General features: G+C 47.7%; 6 protein-coding genes across 6 annotated transcripts; 3 read left to right on the forward strand and 3 right to left on the reverse strand.

The window, feature by feature from the left end:
• Nucleotides 1-5922: 5922 nt before the first annotated feature.
• On the reverse strand, nt 5923-7809 carry EI90DRAFT_3012705 (uncharacterized protein; the record flags this gene model as incomplete). Its single annotated transcript, XM_039056586.1, has 5 exons — nt 5923-7093; nt 7147-7172; nt 7227-7318; nt 7369-7703; nt 7775-7809. 5 exons carry the CDS (start codon nt 7807-7809, stop codon nt 5923-5925), a joined length of 1659 nt encoding a protein of 552 aa, XP_038921350.1.
• A 95-nt stretch (nt 7810-7904) lies between these two features.
• On the forward strand, nt 7905-9764 carry EI90DRAFT_2990370 (actin family). Its single transcript, XM_039056093.1, has 9 exons — nt 7905-8037; nt 8094-8120; nt 8186-8471; nt 8542-9006; nt 9058-9213; nt 9269-9394; nt 9449-9492; nt 9543-9582; nt 9640-9764. The coding sequence occupies exons 1-9, from the start codon at nt 7985-7987 to the stop codon at nt 9733-9735; spliced, it is 1293 nt and encodes a 430-aa protein (XP_038921351.1). The 5' UTR covers nt 7905-7984; the 3' UTR covers nt 9736-9764.
• Nucleotides 9765-9794: 30 nt separating this feature from the next.
• On the forward strand, nt 9795-12039 carry EI90DRAFT_3151219 (other/NAK protein kinase). Its single transcript, XM_039065710.1, has 11 exons — nt 9795-9918; nt 9988-10156; nt 10212-10268; nt 10330-10364; nt 10420-10444; nt 10501-10569; nt 10626-11155; nt 11205-11310; nt 11373-11468; nt 11524-11730; nt 11790-12039. Exons 1-11 carry the CDS (start codon nt 9908-9910, stop codon nt 11820-11822), a joined length of 1338 nt encoding a protein of 445 aa, XP_038921352.1. The 5' UTR covers nt 9795-9907; the 3' UTR covers nt 11823-12039.
• Nucleotides 12040-12300: 261 nt separating this feature from the next.
• EI90DRAFT_2990376 (uncharacterized protein) lies at nt 12301-15645 on the forward strand. Its single transcript, XM_039056094.1, has 2 exons — nt 12301-12737; nt 12789-15645. The coding sequence occupies exons 1-2, from the start codon at nt 12313-12315 to the stop codon at nt 15337-15339; spliced, it is 2976 nt and encodes a 991-aa protein (XP_038921353.1). The 5' UTR covers nt 12301-12312; the 3' UTR covers nt 15340-15645.
• EI90DRAFT_3037692 (cytochrome P450) lies at nt 15282-17523 on the reverse strand. The gene is made up of 8 exons (XM_039058800.1): nt 17250-17523; nt 17067-17189; nt 16532-17005; nt 16313-16482; nt 16097-16247; nt 15700-16032; nt 15556-15645; nt 15282-15503 (listed from the first exon to the last, which is right to left on the reverse strand). The coding sequence occupies exons 1-8, from the start codon at nt 17334-17336 to the stop codon at nt 15447-15449; spliced, it is 1485 nt and encodes a 494-aa protein (XP_038921354.1). The 5' UTR covers nt 17337-17523; the 3' UTR covers nt 15282-15446.
• Nucleotides 17524-17546: 23 nt separating this feature from the next.
• On the reverse strand, nt 17547-18838 carry EI90DRAFT_3242195 (uncharacterized protein; the record flags this gene model as incomplete). Its single annotated transcript, XM_039066536.1, has 8 exons — nt 17547-17757; nt 17809-17971; nt 18022-18063; nt 18116-18222; nt 18281-18426; nt 18486-18504; nt 18562-18672; nt 18738-18838. Coding segments are annotated over 8 exons (723 nt in total), but the record flags the coding sequence as incomplete, so codon positions are not given.
• Between the last annotated feature and the right edge of the window lie 158 nt (nt 18839-18996).

The raw sequence follows: 18996 nt of genomic DNA on the forward strand, positions 1-18996 counted from the left end.
TAGAGACAACCCCCTTCCGACCCCAACGGAGAGAGAGACGTACGAGACGAGTATGGAGTGGAGAACTCGTAAGGAAGTCAACAGATGAGGTTTGGAGATGAATGCCGGGGGAATGTGTGTGTATGTATATATATATATATATATTTACAAATATATTTGTGGGGAAGACCATCGAACTTTGGCCACGCGCGATATCGATAGCCAATATATGGCCCTGGGGTGTGCTACCAACGTGACGTAGCACATACATTGCATAACATTGCAAAGCCTGGGCCTGGCCTAACCAAGGAGCCTCTGGCCTCAACCAAGGGTTACCCCTACTGACGCACGGTAAAAGCACATTGCACATGGCACAACAACTGCAAGAAAAAGATAAAAGTCCACGGAAGTAAACAGCAAACAGCATGCAAGCAATACGACTGCTGATCTTTACTGTAAGTTCAAATAAATCAAACAAAGATATGTATCATCTGCTCATCGGCCTCCAATTCAATATTATTGCACATGCCAGCTAACCCATGGCAATGCAGCTAGGCACTGATCCCCAAACACTCTATCACCGCTCAACCAGCTCAACCCTGCATGCGAACCTAACGACGATGTATATCGTCAAACAAACGTGCGACTATATACATGATATCGGTACCCATGCCCATGCATATATGTACACCCTCGTAACGTTAACGTCCCTTTCCCCCCCAAAAAAAAAACGAAAATATTGCGTCGACATGGATCTTCCCCCAGTGTGCGTGGATTGCTGAAAAGCTTCTTGCAGAAGTTGCTACAACAACAATAACACACTCCCGGCCTTCTTCCCGGGATTTGCAGTAGATTATGATAGATCCAGATGGATCGACAGACAAGACCAGACCAGAAAGACAGGGGGGAGATAGATAGATAGAAGCCACAGGAAATTACACAAAAATCGAATTTGATTCCTGCCACAAGATAAGTAGATCGAATTGAACCCGCCGCGCGTAGCGAGCTAGTGTACGTGCGGCCAAAAACATCAAGTCGCGAGATCACTCACTACTAGTATGTAGTACAGCTGACGCCATGCACGCGTACGGACATGCATGATATATAATATATATCGATATTATTAATTCCCAAAAGTTTTTGCTCCGCCGGGTACGTTCATGCAAGTATAGCCATATATACTATATATACTACACACTAGCTGTGCAAATTAAAAAAGCTCCCAGGCCGGAGGGGATAGGAGCAGTTGCCAATGGCATATAGTAACTATGTAGAGCGCTATTGCTGTCACCAGCAATATCATGTCATGCATGTCACTAGACTACACGCATAACTGCTATTTATTAACTGCTTACATATATACCTGTGCTTGCCCACGCGTACGACACAACCACCACAATTAAACTAATCTCCTACATGCATGGCCAAATTCCAGGTCTCCCCCTAGCTTCAGAAACCACTACTTTACTTTCCTATATGCATCATGTAAATAAACTCAATATATATATATATATACATGCGCCCCTGCACCTGGCTCCAATTTCTCACCCCCTCCTCTCCTCTTTTTTTTTTCTCTACATAAATCATTTTGTATTCGAATTCGACCTTTCAGGACGAGCCCAGCCAGGGAATCTACGCAGGTGACTCAGCTTACTTATGTATGTAACGGAAAAAGAGAACAGGGGAGTCTCATTTTTTTTCGTCCTTTTGTCCTTAATTATTTTTTAAAAAATAAATATTTTTCTCCGGCGTCATGAACCAGATTGATATGATTCGATTTATAACCCTGCACACGGTCCTGGTACATGCATAATGGCATTGATTATGTATGATATTTGTATATACGCAACCTATTTCCGGAACCCAAAATCCCTCTCACTCTGGAATGGATGGATGGATGGATGTATGTATGTATATGTACGTGCCGCGCTCGCACAGGAAGAATCGGCGGTTGATATGATGGGACGTACAATGCCATGCACGACGCTGTAAGTAAACGTTAGCGCGCGATCAATCGCGATGGAAGATCATGCACTAGATCAAGGTCCATCATCATTCATCGTAAATATTGATGGACATGGACTCTCTTTATCGCCGGACCGGAATTTTAATTTTTCTTTTGGGGCGTTTGGGTATAAATAATTTTGTACATGCCCCCATCCCTCTCTTTGCTTACAGACTCTCTCGTCTCTCGTTCCTGTTGACAATCGGACCCAACCCAAGAAAGAAAGGAAGAAAAAGGAGAAGCCAAAAAGAAAATCAAAATGAGAAAGAAACACAGGGAAAGCCACATAAATAGCTATATAGGTTATGTATCGGCATCGGATTCTATGACGCAATCACTGCATCTGGCCATAATCGGCACACCATATATCCATTCCCCCATATTGATGCTTATCACAATAATTCGATCCTCCCCCTTTCACCCTCCCCCCCCCCCCCCCCACACACACACACGCTCAGACCGATCAAGTACTACTACCGTTGTCCCCCGACCCAGCCACACACACGCTCAACCCCAACCCGACTTCTTCCTCTCCTCATGACGGAACAACGACAGTGCAGAAGATCAGCCGCATCCACAACGATGATCGACGACAACAACAACGACGAAACAAACAACGTCACGTCACGTCAATAATGCCTCAATGCAGCTCGGGTACGTAGGTGTTCTCGACCTGCGAAACCCCCCCACATATGAATGAACGCCACAACGACCGAGACCCCAAAGCGGCCGGCCAGGCATATTAATGCTGGCAATCTGAGATGGCATATTATATATATGTATATGCATCTGCCGTATCATCTAACTCTGGATCCGATTCAACCCTCCCAGTGGCGCGCTCTGTACTTCCCTCCATGTAGGCCAATGGCAAAACTCGATCCACCCGGCCCCTCGATCGGGCATATATATGCAGTAATGTAAATCGGGATCGCAATCGGCTCGTTATCAAGGTCTAGTCGCGCTACCTACCTAGGCCCTACTGTACTTGCACAAGTCGATCTAGGCGGCGGTCTAAGCTAGCTTACCTGTCTAGATCTATCTGTATACATACAAATAAATTGCTGCCATTGATTGCACGGCCACCGTCTTAGTACTGGCATGGCGCATTGGGAAAAAAGGAGGGAAAAAAAATTTTGGATAAATTGCAACACAGCAATAAAGTCTGCCAGAGGTTGGACAACGTGCCAAAACAAACAAATAAACAAACAACAAAAGAAAAAGAGGGGCATTTTTGAACGCATATTGCATGTACTATGCGCAGCCTAACTTCATAAACTCACTACTAGGAAAGGGAAGAGAGAGAAAAGGAGATATTGGCCCACCATGCAAGCCTTGACCGCGACTCGGATCTATTAGAGACAAGGTCGACGTCCCACCTTTATGGCGCACGGACTCACCAGCCGCAGGAGATTTACCATTATTCCCAATCCACCTTTCTTGTTGATAGGCGGCGTTGTAGGCTTAAAAGCCACTCGTCGCGACCGTTTTTTCCTCTCTCCTCAGTTACACTATCGTGAACTGAGGTGAGGTCTCATTCTTGGTCTCATTAGACCTTTACTTAACAATCTTTCATTGTCTAGCGCTAGTTTGTAACGCTAGTTCTCTCACAGGATCGACGTTTCTGAAGTAAAGTCCGGGATGATCTCGATTTAATCATCTGTCCATGTTGTGTAGTGTATGCAACGCTCAAGTACCAGTATACACTCCTACATGCATAACTCCGATCTGATGTTTAATTCCATACCGGGCCCGGGTCCAGGCTCGGCCGTGCACTGTGTTCATCAGCACATTTTTAATTATATGAAAAAAAAAAAAAAAAGAAATCATAGGCAACGTCTTGCGTGTGATTATGTGCAACATTCATCCTAGGCAGGATACATTCACCTACTCAGTGAAGCATTTGTACATTTTCTCCCTTCCGAGCCTACATATTGCAACTGATCTCCGACCTTCCTCTTCCCAAAAGAGTTAACAGCAAAGGAATGAGGCCCCTAATGGGGAGCATTTCGAGGAACGGGCAAACATCTCGCCCCGAGGCACAGCAAGGTGCGTACGATCAGTTCCAACTACAGCTAGCGAGACCGACGCGATAGTACTTGACTGTTAATTTTGCAGGCACATTTTCTCATTTTCCGGTCTAGCTCTGTTTGGTCCTAAGATTCTGGGCCTGCCACTAGCTAATATGACAGACGACGACTGGTTGACCCCGGTTCGGCCTGGATTGATTACTATTGCATTAGTATAATTGGTGAATGTTTGCGATCATGGCCCCTGCGGTCAATCAAGTAATCCGTCGTTCTGGGTGAATTCTGGTGCTTTAAATTCACCCAAAAACGATGGATTAATAGGCTGAAGTGACATGTCGTGGGTTCCCTCCCCCCGGAGGTTGTTGACTTGCGAAAACTAGTCCATATAGGTTTGTGCCTGTTAATTTTTGTAGCAAACAAACATCAAAGTCGCAGAGCGCTTATTTGAGTCCTCTGGCCACATGCGGATAAGGCCGGACGGACGGTAGGGGAATCCATCGTTTGGGAACGGGAATGAAAACGAAGATCAATCCCATGGAACATGAACGGGGACTAAGAGCAACCCTTTGACATAGGATATCCTTTATGACGTAGCAAGTGAATCGTTGACATATGCCATGTCCTGTTGTCACAGTCACAGTTTCTGTCAATTAAACACTCCGTTCAGGCAATCCTAGAAGTTATTCGCTGAATCTCGCTGAATCTCTCCATCGGAAGAACCCCCCTCCCGGGTGCGCGCGGCTTCCAGTAGTCATTCGGACGCTTGAGAGGGACGTGTGAGCAGAAACCGTTCCAAACCTTGCCTAAATTCTTGTGCCAACTCTCCTCACGAGCGTCGTTAATTAGATCGAATGATGTACAGTAGTGGATATAACTGGTGGACACCGCCTGACGCGGCAGGTCCCGCCACTCTTCTGTCCTCCTACAAGCGCAGCGAACGAGACACAATGCATCAACGCAAAAAGATCAGCGCGTCAGATGAACCAATGATATTCAATATCCATGACCCACACTGAATTGTTGAGGTCATTGGCCCTTCCAATCTCGGACGTCTCAATGCGCCACCAAAATCGGGTGAACAACAATGATATTCGAACGAGGGGAGCAAAAAGGTAAGTACATCATGAAGATATCTGTCATAATCTGGAGATCGGATGCAAAGATGCCGATGGGAATTTGGTAACAGTCGCCAAACAGAATATGCGACACAGTACAAACGGTGGAGGAACTGGAAGGTAGCGGCGGTCCGGAAAGCATGAGAGAAGCAGCACAGTGGGACGATAGTACAAAGAGCAGGGGGGAAGGCAGAGTAAACGGCACGAGAGTGGTGCGGTATAAGAGAAATTGGTTAGTGAGTTGGGAGGACCCTGGGTTATCTAGAATTGGCAATAATAGAGGACCTTGTCATCAAACGCATTCAATCAAGGTTGAAAAATTTACAAGACCCGCTACAGAGTAGCGGGAATATCATCCAAATCCCAATCTTGTCATGTAAATAGCCGGCTCCCTGGGTTGAGTTCAACATCGACGCTAACCTCTTCCCAATTTGCCTTGTCGTCACGCTCAAGCACCCTGTACACGTGTCGACGCCTACTTTGGCTCGTTGACATCACACACAGGCAATCACATAGATCCAGTTCAACCGCTCAGAACCTTTGTTTGAGTCCCGGTGTTAATAATAGTTGGAGACATACGCATTTGCCTACCCGCAGGGCATGCCCGACAGTGACAATGATCACCCAAAGAAGCTCAATCTGTCCGCTAATGCAATATTGCAACAACAGAACAACCTGGAATCCTCCACTGGAGTTGCCATTCATGTACCAGGATAGTTAATACACGAAACCATTGGTGCCATCGAACAGAGCTGACCCTAACTTTTCCGCTGTCCAACACCAAGGAGGATTGCATCTAATTATTTTTTGTCAGTGGAAGTTTAGAACTGGGTTGACGGGCATCCGATTCGAATGAGTCAGGAGGCGTACGTGGGTATTTCTGGAAAGAGAGATCCCACAAAGACGTCGAGGGAGCTATCGGCGAATCGACCTCTTGAGTACCACCGACTAGCACATCCTTCCGACAAGGACTCGACTCGAAAAGGGAGCTGATCTGCACAGGTGAGCAATTATTTCTTGGGGCCAACGAGTACGTCGCATGGTCGAAGCAACGGCGGGGTGGAGATTGGTCACGGACATTATCACGAGCAGGCGGTCCAAGGAAATCCAAGTAATTCCTGAACACATTGCATGTGCTTTCCTCAGTTCCCCCTGTTAACGGACTGCTCTTGACTGAATCCAAATCCCGCGAGCTCCACGACACACTAGCATTGTCTGATCCAGTTGTTGAGCGGGCTGAGCTTGGGATAACATTCGCGGAAGGAGAACTGTCGCCATGAGCGGAGGGCTTTGGTGTGGGTGAAAACCGAGCTAGCCCCATGCGATAATCGGCTCCAGCATACTCTGAATAACCTTCCCCCAAGTTCATAGCAACGTCCAGCGAAAATTGACAGTCTTTAGAGCGGTCCCAGAGGTTTGGATCTGTCTCTAGCATGTCATTTACAAGAACTTCCCAAGCTTCAGGTAGCGAAAGACCGTTAGATAATGTCAGTGTTTTCTCTGCAGAAGCGCAGGGTACTGGGGCGTTAGAAAAGAACGAAGACTCGACGGGCTGTTTTCTCGACAAGAGAGGGTGTTGGGCCAAAGCATTGGAGGATGTTGATGGTTGCGTAACAGACGAAACGGGGTGAACAGATCTATCCTTCGAAGTAATTGCGTTCTGCTGCGAGTGCGAGTGACCCTGTACCCGGGATACTCCACGCCACGAATATTGATGCAGAACGCCGGGCCCTGTCTGTGGCGGAGGTAAGGTTCCGGGTAGCAGCATAGTTTTACGGTGTTCAAAATATCTTTCCGCAGCGGCAAGGGTGGGAGAAAAGGGTACCGAGCTCATATCGGATCCTGTGTAGGAAGAATCACTACGGAGATCCAGCTCGCGCGGAATAGGTGGCCGCTCATCAGAAAAGGCATGGGCTCCTGGAAGCTCGTGCAACGGCGTCGAGATAGGATTTTTGGGCCGAGAAATCCTTCCAGAAGCAGTGGTACCGCCAGTCGTCTAGGCTTGATGAATGGAACTCACCGTTTTGTCCGCTCCTCACTGAAAGCCTACGGACTAATGGTCATCATAGCTCTTTCCATTTGAGCCATATGACTCCTCACTATAGGTCGCGATACTGGAAAGGTCGCGGGAAGACCGACGAGGTTTTTGCTATCTAGAATTCGGCGTCTTGTCGTAGCAAGAGTCTCCTTTGCTAAAGCGGATGGACAACGAAAAATTAAATAATTTCTAGATTGGGCTTACCAGAGAATCGCTCATCAAGTGCCTTCAGAATCTTAGAGGTTTTTTTTTTCGGGTCCAAAGAATTCGACACAAGGCCCGAAGTACTGTGTGGGAGTGATTCTCTGGGCGAATTTCCCCTTTTCTTGACCGCAAGATTGGAATAGTGCCTAGCACGTTGATTAGGAGCCACCTCTGAAGATATTGGACGTGGGGCATGAGAAAATGAAAAATAGAGGCTTGACGAATTTGTTGGTCCTTCAGCCGGAGACCTTGGTTTTAGATCCCTAGCAATTATGCGCTGCTTCCCAAAATGGGCTTTTGTCACCGCATCTTTGGAGCGAAGTCGTGCAGTTTTCCTGGTTCAGCAGATAGAACACCAGCATCAACGGCCACCGTCCTCAACTGCCAACACGCGAGTTGAACGAACCTTTGGCCTCCCATCCAATTTGCACCTCCCGCCATAATCGGCCGGCGAATAAGCTCAATTCCAAATATAGAGAATCAAAGGAAGACGGCAATGGTCCTGACTTGCGAATGAGCGGGGGTGATCACGTGTACTCACGATCGCCATTCAGATTCGCGACGTACCTAGGCATCGACTTCGAGCCTAAAGTTTCACAAATCGGGTTTTGTCGCGATGAATCTCGCACCAATTATAAGTGACAATGGGAGCGGGTATTCGAAGATTGGGTAAGTTGACACAGTCAACGAGTCCCGGTACCAAGATTAATCACTGCATCCATAAGTTTCGCAGGCAACTCCGATCCTTCCTTGTAAGCTGTGTTCTTCTTGTCAGATGTTATGCATGGAGTGCTCAGAGTGCTCTCCCATTCTTAAGCGTTTTTCCTACGGCGATCGCTACACGTGAAGCTGCGGCTGGTTCTGCTTCAGCTCGAGGAGCCGGGCCCATCCCTCCTCGCGCGTCTAACATTGCCTCCCGAAGAGGCATAGAAGATTTGGACTTCTACATCGGCGACGAAGCTATAGCCAACTCTAAAACATACGGCGTGCATTATCCCATTCGGCATGGCATGATTGAGAATTGGGATCACATGGAGAGATACTGGGAACAAAGTATATTTAAATATTTACGTGCTGAGCCTGAAGACCACTACTTTTTATTGGTGCGTGTCTCCCAAACATGCACGCATTGTTTCTGAGGATGCGTTTTATCACCCGATCCTCCGTACTTAGACCGAACCCCCACTGAATCCTCCCGAAAACCGCGAACAGACCGCCGAAATTTTCTTTGAATCATTCAACTGCAAAGGGTTGTACATAGCAGTGCAAGCTGTTCTTGCTTTAGCAGCGTCATGGACTTCAAAAGACGTGACAGATCGTACACTGACTGGCACCGTAATCGATTCAGGAGACGGGGTCACTCATGTCATACCTTGTGCGGAAGGCTATGTCATTGGCTCCGCCATCAAACACATCCCCGTCGCCGGCAGAGACATCACAACTTTCGTTCAGGGTCTGCTCCGAGAACGAGGGGAGACGGTCAATATTCCTCCTGAAGACCAGCTCAAAGTCGCGCAAAAGGTCAAAGAAAGTTACTCTTACGTTTGCCAAGACATCGTGAAGGAGTTCCGGAAGTACGACGCAGATCCATACCGATACTTCCAGCGATATGATGGGGAGCACAGCGTCACTGGGAGGGTAGGCAATTTATTTTCCAGCTTCCCTATGCAAGCATTTACAATATCCTAGAAATACTCGATCGACATTGGCTACGAGCGATTCCTGGCTCCCGAGATCTTCTTTAACCCCGAAATCTACTCGAGTGATTTCCTTACTCCCTTGCCTCACGTGGTGGATGATGTGATTCAAGCCTCACCCATCGACGTGCGGCGCGGACTCTACAAGGTGCGGATATAATACTCGGGTAAGACTATTAACCACACTAAAGTCAATCCCAAAGAGCATCGTTCTGTCTGGCGGTTCAACAATGTTCAAGGATTTTGGAAGACGATTACAGCAAGATATAAGGATATTGGTTGACCAGCGTATCCAGGCGAGCGAGAGGGCATCTGGATCACTTGTAAAGGTTGGTGTTGCACGAATTACACGTATTTGTGCATCTCTCAAGGCGATTGGATAGTCGACGGGTGTTGAAGTTAACGTTATTTCTCACAAACGACAACGGTATTTCCCCTCTTGTGATAGCCTATGGCTCTTTCTCACGTTCGTTCCAGCTATGCTGTGTGGTACGGAGGATCGCTGTTGGCATCGTTGGTGCGTACTTGGACGGATGTGGGAAACTCTGCGGCATGCTGATGAAGCTTATTACAGTCCGACTTCTACTCGTATTGTCACACAAAAGCAGATTACGACGAAGTGGGACCCAGCATTTGTAGACGCTACGCCATTTTTGGGTCTGTCAACTAGGCCAGCAGTTGAAGCACGGGATTGTAATTTATGTAAATTGAATTTAATATTCCGTGCACGTGCACCCCGACAGCTTTACAGTGACACCTCAAGCTGTTCCTGGCTGAGAGCCACACCATTCAGTACTATCACGATCCTCCGAACTAGCTGGACCGGGGACAACCCAGCCATAATGTCGGAATTGTAAGTACCATGGCCCGGGCCTCTCTGATTTAATACCGTTCACCAAAGTGTGGGACACTTGTGGCACAGCGTGGAGAGTGTCAAGTTTAAAGTCTTGGATATTATTGCCCAGGTCCAGGCAATATGCTGCCAACCCTCGTCAACCCTGAAAATCAATGGGAGGACTTTTAACATCGTCAAAGTACTCGGCGAAGGCGGTTTCTCTTTCGTTTATTTAGCCCAGGACACGTCAAGTGGGGTAAGTTGGACAGTTGGTTCCCTTGAACAATTCTGAGAATCCTCCCATTTGATAGAGACAATTCGCTTTGAAGAAGATTCGTTGTCCAACTGGGAATGAGGGAGTGAAAGAAGTTAGCTTCTTTATTCAGCTTGTGGACCCCCTGCAGTTTTGCTGATTGTTCGACCGTGTAGGTGATGAGAGAAATAGAGGCGTACAGAAGGTTCAGGCGAGTCTTCATAGCTGCTCTGTTGCTTTCCTAGGCCTAATGGTGCACTTGCTAGGCATAGGAACATCATCCGTATATTCGTGCGTCCTATCTTAGACTTTCATCCCAAAATTTTTACTCACAGCACTATACACAGGACTCTTCTGTTGAACAAGACCGCGATGGAGAGGGGAAAATTGTCTATCTATTCTTACCTTTCTATCAGGCGAGTGACGACTGGTTCATCGGGGAAGGTATCTAATAAATTCTCCAATCGATTAGAGGGGGAATTTGCAAGACATCATCAACTCCAATGCCATCACGGGAGCACGGCTCCCGGAAAAACAAATGTTAAAGCTCTTTCGAGGCGCATGTCTCGGACTCCGTGCTATGCATGACTTCAGGGTGAAACCAAAAGCCACCGTAAATTCCAGTCCTGATGCTGCGTCAAGAGATCTACTCCAAGAATCTGCTCGCTCAGGTCTCGCCCCACCCAGTCGTGAACCCTCTCCCGCCCCCGACATGCGGCGCGAAATTCATCATGATGTGGACCATGAAAATGATGACCACAATGAAAGACATAAGCTTCTGGAACAGCATCCAAGAGATGACGATCCATATGACGACGAAGGATCAGAATCTAAAGGTTATGCTCTCTTGGCGACGAAATCGCGTGGTGGCCAGACCAAAGCAAATGTGTTATTTGACGGGGATGACGAGTTGTCGAAAATCACGGAGGATGCCGGAGCTGACGCTGCATCTGGTGCAGAAGGGATACATACCCCATACGCTCATCGTGATGCGAAGCCAGCGTATGTATGCTTTCATCGTGTCAGATCCTAACTTACGAGTCATCTTTAGAAATATCATGATCGATGATGAGGGCGAGGCTATCCTCATGGATTTTGGTAGCACTGTGCGTGCTCGTGTGGAGTGCAAGACACGTCAGCAGGCATTGATTCAGCAGGTCAGCCCTCAATTACTTATTTCGCCCAGAGACGTGGGGTGTCACATGTCGCCTCCTTTCAGGACATGGCAGCTGAACACAGCACAATGCCATATCGGGCACCGGAGTTGTTCGATGTAAAAACCGGGGTAACCCTTGACGAAAAAGTAGATATTTGGGTAAGTCGTTAGTTGGGAAAAAAGGGCTCGGACGTTACTGAACACCCATACGCAGTCAATGGGATGCACCTTATTTGCTCTTGCTTACTCCCATTCGCCGTTTGAGAATACTCAAACTATGGAGCAAGGTGGATCAATTGCCATGGCGGTCATGAGTGCTGCATACAAGCATCCTACAAACTCACCGTATTCTGATGGCGTAAAGAAGCTAATTGATATGTGCCTTGTCGTTGACCCAAAGGGGAGACCAGATATACATCAGGTAATTTAATCGTTCCACGTTGGTTGAGGGTTCCGCTGATCTTATGTGACATTTACTAGCTTATTGGCGCAACGGACGAGGCGCTGAATTAGTGCCTTCACTTCCCCTAGCCAATGGCTAATAACTCCCTCCATCACTATACCAATGGACATCATCGCTTCATTTAATCTAATCATTATTTGTAGTTAGTGTACATGCTAATAAAATTTCACTGGATAGTAGTCTCTTGCGCGGACGCATTTACGGGACTAGCTTGCGGGGCTTCTAATTTTTGTTTGCTTTGTGAATGCCTGCGATCCACAAGGAAAGAATTCATCAAAGACGGGGAGATTGGGAGAGGGTTTTGTGCTAATGAAAGGATACTTTGTTTGACCCCCCTGTATCTATAAATTCCACTACTTGTCTGTGTGCTGCAAGCTCGGCCATTCGGGGACCGCCATAACAGAAATAGCCTGGTAAGCAAGAACATAGGCAGGATACCAGCCTCTATAGATAGAGCAAGCAGGTCCCAATCATGGCACGTGGGTGTGTCGCAAAATTGAATGCCTCGGGTGAGGTCAATTTCACACCCTTGCCCCCGTCATGCCCTCCACTGAAGTTACGAGGATAATGAAGCAGGCGAACGTCAGGAAGTCCGGAAGACTTCTTCTTTCCTCTCGCGCTTGCGTCGCGAACCTCCAAAATAGTCGATGTCAGAGTACTTCGGCCCCGAACGAAGAGTTGACAAAAGAGCTCATAGGCGTTTTTAATAGGACGTTGGATGCTGCAGCAAAACGAGAGAATGTGTCTGGGTGGAAGCTGTCTCAGAGCCGTGGATTAGTAGAGGAGGCGCAGCTTCGCAAAGCTGTCATGGGTAAACCAAGAGGGGATTGGAAGCGTACAGATGGGCATTTCGCCCAATCACGAGCTTCGAGTATTCCATCGCCTTTTCTGGAAAATGTGCCATTGTATCTCCCCAATCAGCCCGTAAGTGACGTTCGGGCAGGATACCTAGCAGAAGCTCATAGGTGAGGACATGATGCCGAGTTAGTGTTTTTGCGTGTCTCATTGGTTTTAAGGAATAATGGAGGTTATTATGGCGTCGTTGTTGGGTTTGAGCAGCGTCGCCGAGAGTTGAATGTGGTCCTGCTTGGCGCCGACGGATTGCTGCATGTATTAAGGACGACTGATCTGACATTCGCATATGCAAGATTCATTGACCAGGATCTTGTAAGTCAGACTGGTCTCGAAGACACTCCAGAGAACGAGATGCAAGCGGCCGCCCGTATTCGGATTGTTAAACGAGTGCGAGAAATAGAGTCTGCGATCGAACACGCGTCTGGGACTGTCTTGAAGAGGTCCGCCTCCCTCTATGCCAAATTCAGGAGCACAAACAAGGAGAAATGGGGATCAATGAGCATCGAAGATGCTCTCACCCACGTGTTTGGGCCCAGAATCTCAATTCGTGTCCATCATGTTTTGGCATTGCGAGACCACCTCTTAATGAATCCAATCCACTTCCTAATCGACACCGTGGACACGCTCAACTCAAAATCCTACTATCTTCGCCCTTACGCCGATGTCCAAAATTTTGAGCAGGTCCAGGAGTGGATCCGAAACGATAACCCAAACATTCGCAGCTTTGTTGAAAAAGCACGAGTGATAATTCAGCGTTCTCGCTCCTTAAGAGCCCAAAGGGCCCCTCTAGAAAAAACCCCGGTTGATGTCGAGGGTTATTTGGCTTTCACTGATACGGACAAGCAAATCATAAAGTTCTTTCAAAATTCGAACCGTCGACAGCGATTTATCCAGTCTGACCCATGGGCTCCTATCATCCCAACGATAATAAAGCGCATAGGACTATATGAAGGTTCTGTTGATCAGCCCATGGTCTTTCATATGCTCCAGGAACTTGGTGTATACACACCTTGGGACGCCATCATTGCTCACGGTTCCGATGGTACGGAAATGAACTTGCGTGGGGTATCCCTGGGGGAACCGGGGACAAGTCGTAATGAGAAGGCTGCAGAAATTCGAGCTCAAGAATTGCTCCAATTGTCTGAACCTGCGCGAGCAGGAGGGAACTTCCAACTGTACGATGGGCTCGATTCTATCCGTCACGATTTTGGCAATTTACCGGTGTATGCGGTCGACGATTATGATGCTCAGGAGATAGATGATGGAGTGTCCATCGAAGAAGTCCCAGGAGATCCGAATAAGCACTGGGTCCATATCCACATCGCTGACCCATCATCTATCATTCACCCCCTGGATGATATTGTGCGGCCAATCGAACAGGCAGGAATTTCGACCTATTTCGTTAACCGCTCCTGGCCGATGATACCATCCTCTATTTCGCAACAACGATTTAGCTTGGGCCAACTCGCGAAGGGATTGCAGCCTCAGCCAGTTCTCACTTTTAGTGCGCTGGTAGATGGAGATGGCAACATCGTAAACCATCGCGTGACGCCTGGTTGGGTTAGGAACGTTCAGGCGCTACTGTATGATGACGTGGACAATGCCTTGGGGGCAGAGCTAATACGCCGACACTACCCACTACTCACTCAACCTCCTGAGATGCTCCGGACCGCCATTGATTCCAAACGTATACCTGATTTGTCCAAGCTTGCGAAGGTAGCAACATTGCTCAAACGTCGACGGTTCCGTCATCCGATAATCGCTTTTCCGAGCACCTCTATTGACATCGAATTGATCTCGGACAAAACACTTCCTATTATACCCCCACTTAAGGACCTCACTCATCCTCATCTCTTCCGTGGATATCCTGACGTCCAATATTCAGTATCAACATGGACACCGGGAATGATCTCTCGGAATCTAGTAGGGGAGTTCATGCTTGCCGCTGGAATTGTGGCAGCCCGATTTGCCCGCGATCATAATATCCCTTTGATTTTCCGAGTGTCCGACCGCCACACTGGGACAGAAGAGGACGATGCCGAACTTTTCGCTCTCCGAGATCCTCGAGACTTGACTGTGCCTATTGTTGAAGTGTTCAAGCGACACGTCATTTTTGGCACTGCTATGTATACCGCGAATCCTGGTCCACACACGACTATTGGTATCGTAGGCAATGATTCGTACTCTCGGGTCACGTCTCCTCTTCGACGTTTCACTGATCTGGTGAATCACTGGCAGATCAAAGCTGCACTGCGCAAGACACTGTCCCCCCAATCATTGAGTCCGTCTCCAATTCCGGGCGGCGTATGGCGCATGAAATCGCTGTCGAAGGACACCCTGATGCGAATTGGAAGGGAACACGATGTCCTCGAGCGTGCGACCAAGCGATCATCAGAAGCAGAGACTGCCACATGGGCAATGCGTGCTCTAGCAAGAGCATTCGTTGACCCATCAATGTCACACGCCCGAGAGGTGTTGTCAGATTTAGAAGCGATCGTGATGAGCGAGCCGACATGGGATATCGATCGCAGAGAGTTATACGCTGATGCATATATCCCTAAGCTGGGTCTCATTGGCTCAGTGTATCCTTACCCCTTTCGCCCTCAAGGAGACATTGGCAAAGCCGTACGTGTACAATTCATGCCGGAGGATTCTATCAAGTTACTCGCCATTCCAAAAATTCGCTTGAAGCTGAAGAACGGGAATTTTTGACAGTCGCTTATCGAATTAATCTTCAAGCTAGGCATGACTGATATAAATAGAATATAGTGTATAGAGTTGAATTAATAACGTGGAAAACTCCCCCCGCTACTTGGGAATCAGACTCGCCGACGATACGAGATATCGTCAGGAGTTTCGGGCACGACGATCATAGTCTACACCAATGCGTCTGTCACATTATCTTTATCAATAGAAAGCATAACTTACTCTATAATTATGAGGTGGAACGCAATTGATCTTGATCTCGAGCTTCCTAACCAGATTTGCGATGACAGTCCCAAGTTGCACATATGCAAACTAAGCGCAGGGATCAGCCGAAGAATAACTCAATCATAAGAACCACATGCAGACCTGTTCACCAATGCACCTATGTCTCCCAGCGCCAAAAGGTGAATAAGGACTGGAGGTCCCTTTGCTGACGGCACCGAAGCCATAATCGACTTTCTCACTTCCATTCTCATATTGATCCAAAGCCTGAGCGGCAACACCTTCAGGATCGCTCCAACGAGAAGGCTCCCAAATGTTGGCATTCTTCCAAATATCCGGATCGAGCTGAGACACGGCAGGACTGGCAAGAATGAGGTGACCTTTGGGAATGATGTAGGTGTTGTCTTCGGACTTTGGCTTTCCTCCACGACTTGTTGCGAGTGTTGGGGGTACAACGAGGTCGTCCTTCACTTGACGCTAATTCATACATGAGCGACGTTTGCTTAATGCCAGAGCAGATAAGAAAACAATAGTGTCTTACCAGAATAGAATGGATCGGAGGATGCATCCGAAGGGTTTCACGGATGACGGAATCCAGGATAGGAAGATTGCAAAGATCTTCATATTCTATCTCACGGAAGGTGCCATCGCCGTTAGAAAAATTCTGAACTTGCTCCTCATACAGAGTTTGCCTAAGAGTCATCATATATATATCAACGTCTGATGAAAAACGATGGGACTTTATAAAACAGCGTACCAAACATCAGGTCGGGCAGCTAGGTGTACCAGGGCCCAGGAACTTGTCGCAGAACTGGTGTGTTGACCAGCCATCAGCAAGGCAATCATGATGTGGGCAATCTCGCGATCACTAAGGGTGCGGCCATTCCTATACCTTTGCCCCATGAGCGATGCAAGCATGTCAATTTCCTAAATGAAGAACCGTCAGACGTATGCAAATTATCATTATGGTACTAACTTTTTGTTCACCCTGGGCACGGCGTTTCTCAATGATGCCAACATAAAAGTCGCTCATTTTCTTTTGCGCCTTGTCGCGTTTTATATTCATCGGTAGAGGGAGCCCAGGAAGTAGAAGATTGATGGGCTTGAAGCCCCCATCTAAATCATGGTAGATATCCGCAAAGCTACCATCGACGGCAGCACGGATCTCTTCACCCTGAAGAGACCTTGATGCAGTATAAATAATAAGTTCAGACATAGTTTGAAAGGCAGGGAACGATCCCCAAGCGTCGGAGGAATTTGCATTGTCGCGATAGGTCTTGAAGCACTCATGAGTTTGGAGGAACTTCTCCACCTCATCAGCAATGACATGTGTGTAATAACGGAAATTTTCGACCGTAAGCCCAAACTTGACGAATTTCTTCTGCTCCATAAGCGTGGAGTTGGGACAATCGTACACGACACCCTTTCCAAACACAGGGGTGGTCAAATTCTATAGATGTGGTTATATGCCGATAAGACTCGATCTCCTCTTCATAATACTCAGTGCGTACAGTGTAGACATCTTCTGCGGAGATATGCGAAGTTTTTCCCCCCAGGACAAAGTTGTTCCCTTTGGCCCCTAAGGTGACAGTGACTGTCCTTCCAGCGAGAACAAAGCTAAACACATCGCCGTACTACGCCATAAACATACATCTTAAGCTCGATGCGAATGCATATATAGCCGAAGAACCTACCTTTTCGCGGCATTCGAAGAAGAATTGGATGGGGTTTATTCCATAGGTGATGGTAGAGCCAATAACAGGGAACCAGTGGAAGACCATGGGTGGGCGGTGAGGATCTCGATATAACTGCTTTGCGGGCACGAGAATAAATTGCTGCGAAAGCTAACATCGCGCATTTAGGCTCACCAGCTGGCTGAGGATATTAAGGACGACTGCTAAAACAGTGAGCGCAATCAAGAGGGCGCCAAGGACGACCGACAAGGATACATCGCCAGTTACGGCTTTTTGGAATAGTGTGGACATAGTACCGAGGGTCTGTCTGAGGTGGCTGAAGTGTCCAACAGAGAGAATCGAACGATACAATTTAGGATTTTTATTTTTTGAATGGACTGGAGATATTTATATGTGTTTACAACCACTCGGTTCCGAGTCGGCCAAGGGGACTCAGATCGATCGTGCACAAATTATGGCATGAGTCCAGCCAAATCAGCCTCTTCCAACGAACGGCATCCCGGTAGCCCTAGGAAATACTCAGCCATATCCGAAAAAGCTAGTATGCACAGATACCAACATTACGTTGACCGTTAGAACGGTCGTCTCATGAGGAAGAGAAGCAATATGGACGATGGTGTCTGCGACGTGGTTCACGTCGCATAGAGCCTCCGAGCGTGTCGTACCATCGGGTTGAAGCGCCCCGCTGGAGTGCCCAGCAGTCATTTCTGTGCTGGCGTTCCCTATTTCGAGCATTTTAGAAGAGATTAAGTGCATAAATGGGCGCCTTCACCTATATCGATTTGCGTGCACGTTATGTTAAACTGTCTTCCATCTCACGAATCTTCGGATGAGGGTCTTGATGTATCTCTGATTGCGCCACCTACCTAAAGCAGTGCTCTTGGTTAGGCCGGAAATTGCGTGCTTGGACACAGTGTATGACACCGAATTTGGCCGCGGGACATGTGCCGCCAAAGAACCATTGTTGATAATTCTCGGTTTGGCCGGTGTGTCAAACGACGAGAAACTGTCAGCAACAATGTATGACCCACCTACCACCCTTTCCTTGTCGTTTGAAGATCTTCACAGCCTCCCTGGTACATAAGAAGGAGGCAAAGACGTTGACGTTAATGACATCCATGAATTCATCTCCGGAGACTTGATCCAGCGGAAGACGAGGACCACCAGTTCCCGCATTCTATCAGTAAGGCCCGGGTGCGAATTTTGCCACATTTCGCAGAACCGTTCAACACCCACGTTAAATAGCAGATCTAACCTTCCTGAGAGCGAAACGCTCTTGTTTCGGTAGGAACTGTAGAACGTCCGAAAAGACATACCAAAAACCTTTATCGTTCTCTGGAACAAACGCATGACTTCTTCCTCTTTGGATACATCGGTAGGCACAACAAGAGTCTCCCAAGGGCAGCGGCTCGCGGTTAGATGACTATACAAGGGATGGAACAAGGGGACTGGAGCTCATTACATATAAGATAGGCGCAAGGGACGCACAGCTCAGCCTCACGACGTCCAGACAATACGACTGTCCACCTTGCTGCTGAAAGCGCGATTGCAGTGGCGCGACCGATGCCTGATCGTAGTCCATGGGCGATTCAAATTGAAATGGGATATCAGATTTACCCGATGATGCCCCTGTTATTAGTGCAACTCGCTCAGGTGTTTCAGTGAGCGGTATGGTATCCAGCTTTGCTGTACTAGTAGAGCTCATCTTTAAGATCGATAGCAGTCGGAAGCAGTGCAACAAATATAA

This window comes from Cantharellus anzutake (genome assembly GCF_015039405.1).
Source record: "Cantharellus anzutake strain C23 chromosome Unknown EI90scaffold_6, whole genome shotgun sequence".
In the NCBI taxonomy this organism is placed as follows: Eukaryota; Fungi; Basidiomycota; class Agaricomycetes; order Cantharellales; family Hydnaceae; genus Cantharellus; species Cantharellus anzutake.

Excerpts from the sequence above, each read along its gene's own strand:
- EI90DRAFT_3037692 (XM_039058800.1), bottom strand. The coding sequence starts at position 17,336 with ATGGTCTTCCACTGGTTCCCTGTTATTGGCTCTACCATCACCTATGGA. Across the intron at positions 16,483-16,531 it reads GTGCCCAGGGTGAACAAAAA|GAAATTGACATGCTTGCATC; the intron begins GTTAGTACCATA and ends TTCTTCATTTAG. Across the intron at positions 16,033-16,096 it reads CTCCGATCCATTCTATTCTG|CGTCAAGTGAAGGACGACCT; the intron begins GTAAGACACTAT and ends TGTATGAATTAG.
- EI90DRAFT_2990370 (XM_039056093.1), top strand. The coding sequence starts at position 7,985 with ATGAATCTCGCACCAATTATAAGTGACAATGGGAGCGGGTATTCGAAG. Across the intron at positions 9,007-9,057 it reads AGCACAGCGTCACTGGGAGG|AAATACTCGATCGACATTGG; the intron begins GTAGGCAATTTA and ends ACAATATCCTAG. Across the intron at positions 9,493-9,542 it reads ATTTCTCACAAACGACAACG|CTATGCTGTGTGGTACGGAG; the intron begins GTATTTCCCCTC and ends CGTTCGTTCCAG.
- EI90DRAFT_2990376 (XM_039056094.1), top strand. The coding sequence starts at position 12,313 with ATGCCCTCCACTGAAGTTACGAGGATAATGAAGCAGGCGAACGTCAGG. Across the intron at positions 12,738-12,788 it reads TACCTAGCAGAAGCTCATAG|GAATAATGGAGGTTATTATG; the intron begins GTGAGGACATGA and ends ATTGGTTTTAAG.
- EI90DRAFT_3151219 (XM_039065710.1), top strand. Across the intron at positions 10,269-10,329 it reads GGAATGAGGGAGTGAAAGAA|GTGATGAGAGAAATAGAGGC; the intron begins GTTAGCTTCTTT and ends TCGACCGTGTAG. Across the intron at positions 11,156-11,204 it reads CATCGTGATGCGAAGCCAGC|AAATATCATGATCGATGATG; the intron begins GTATGTATGCTT and ends AGTCATCTTTAG.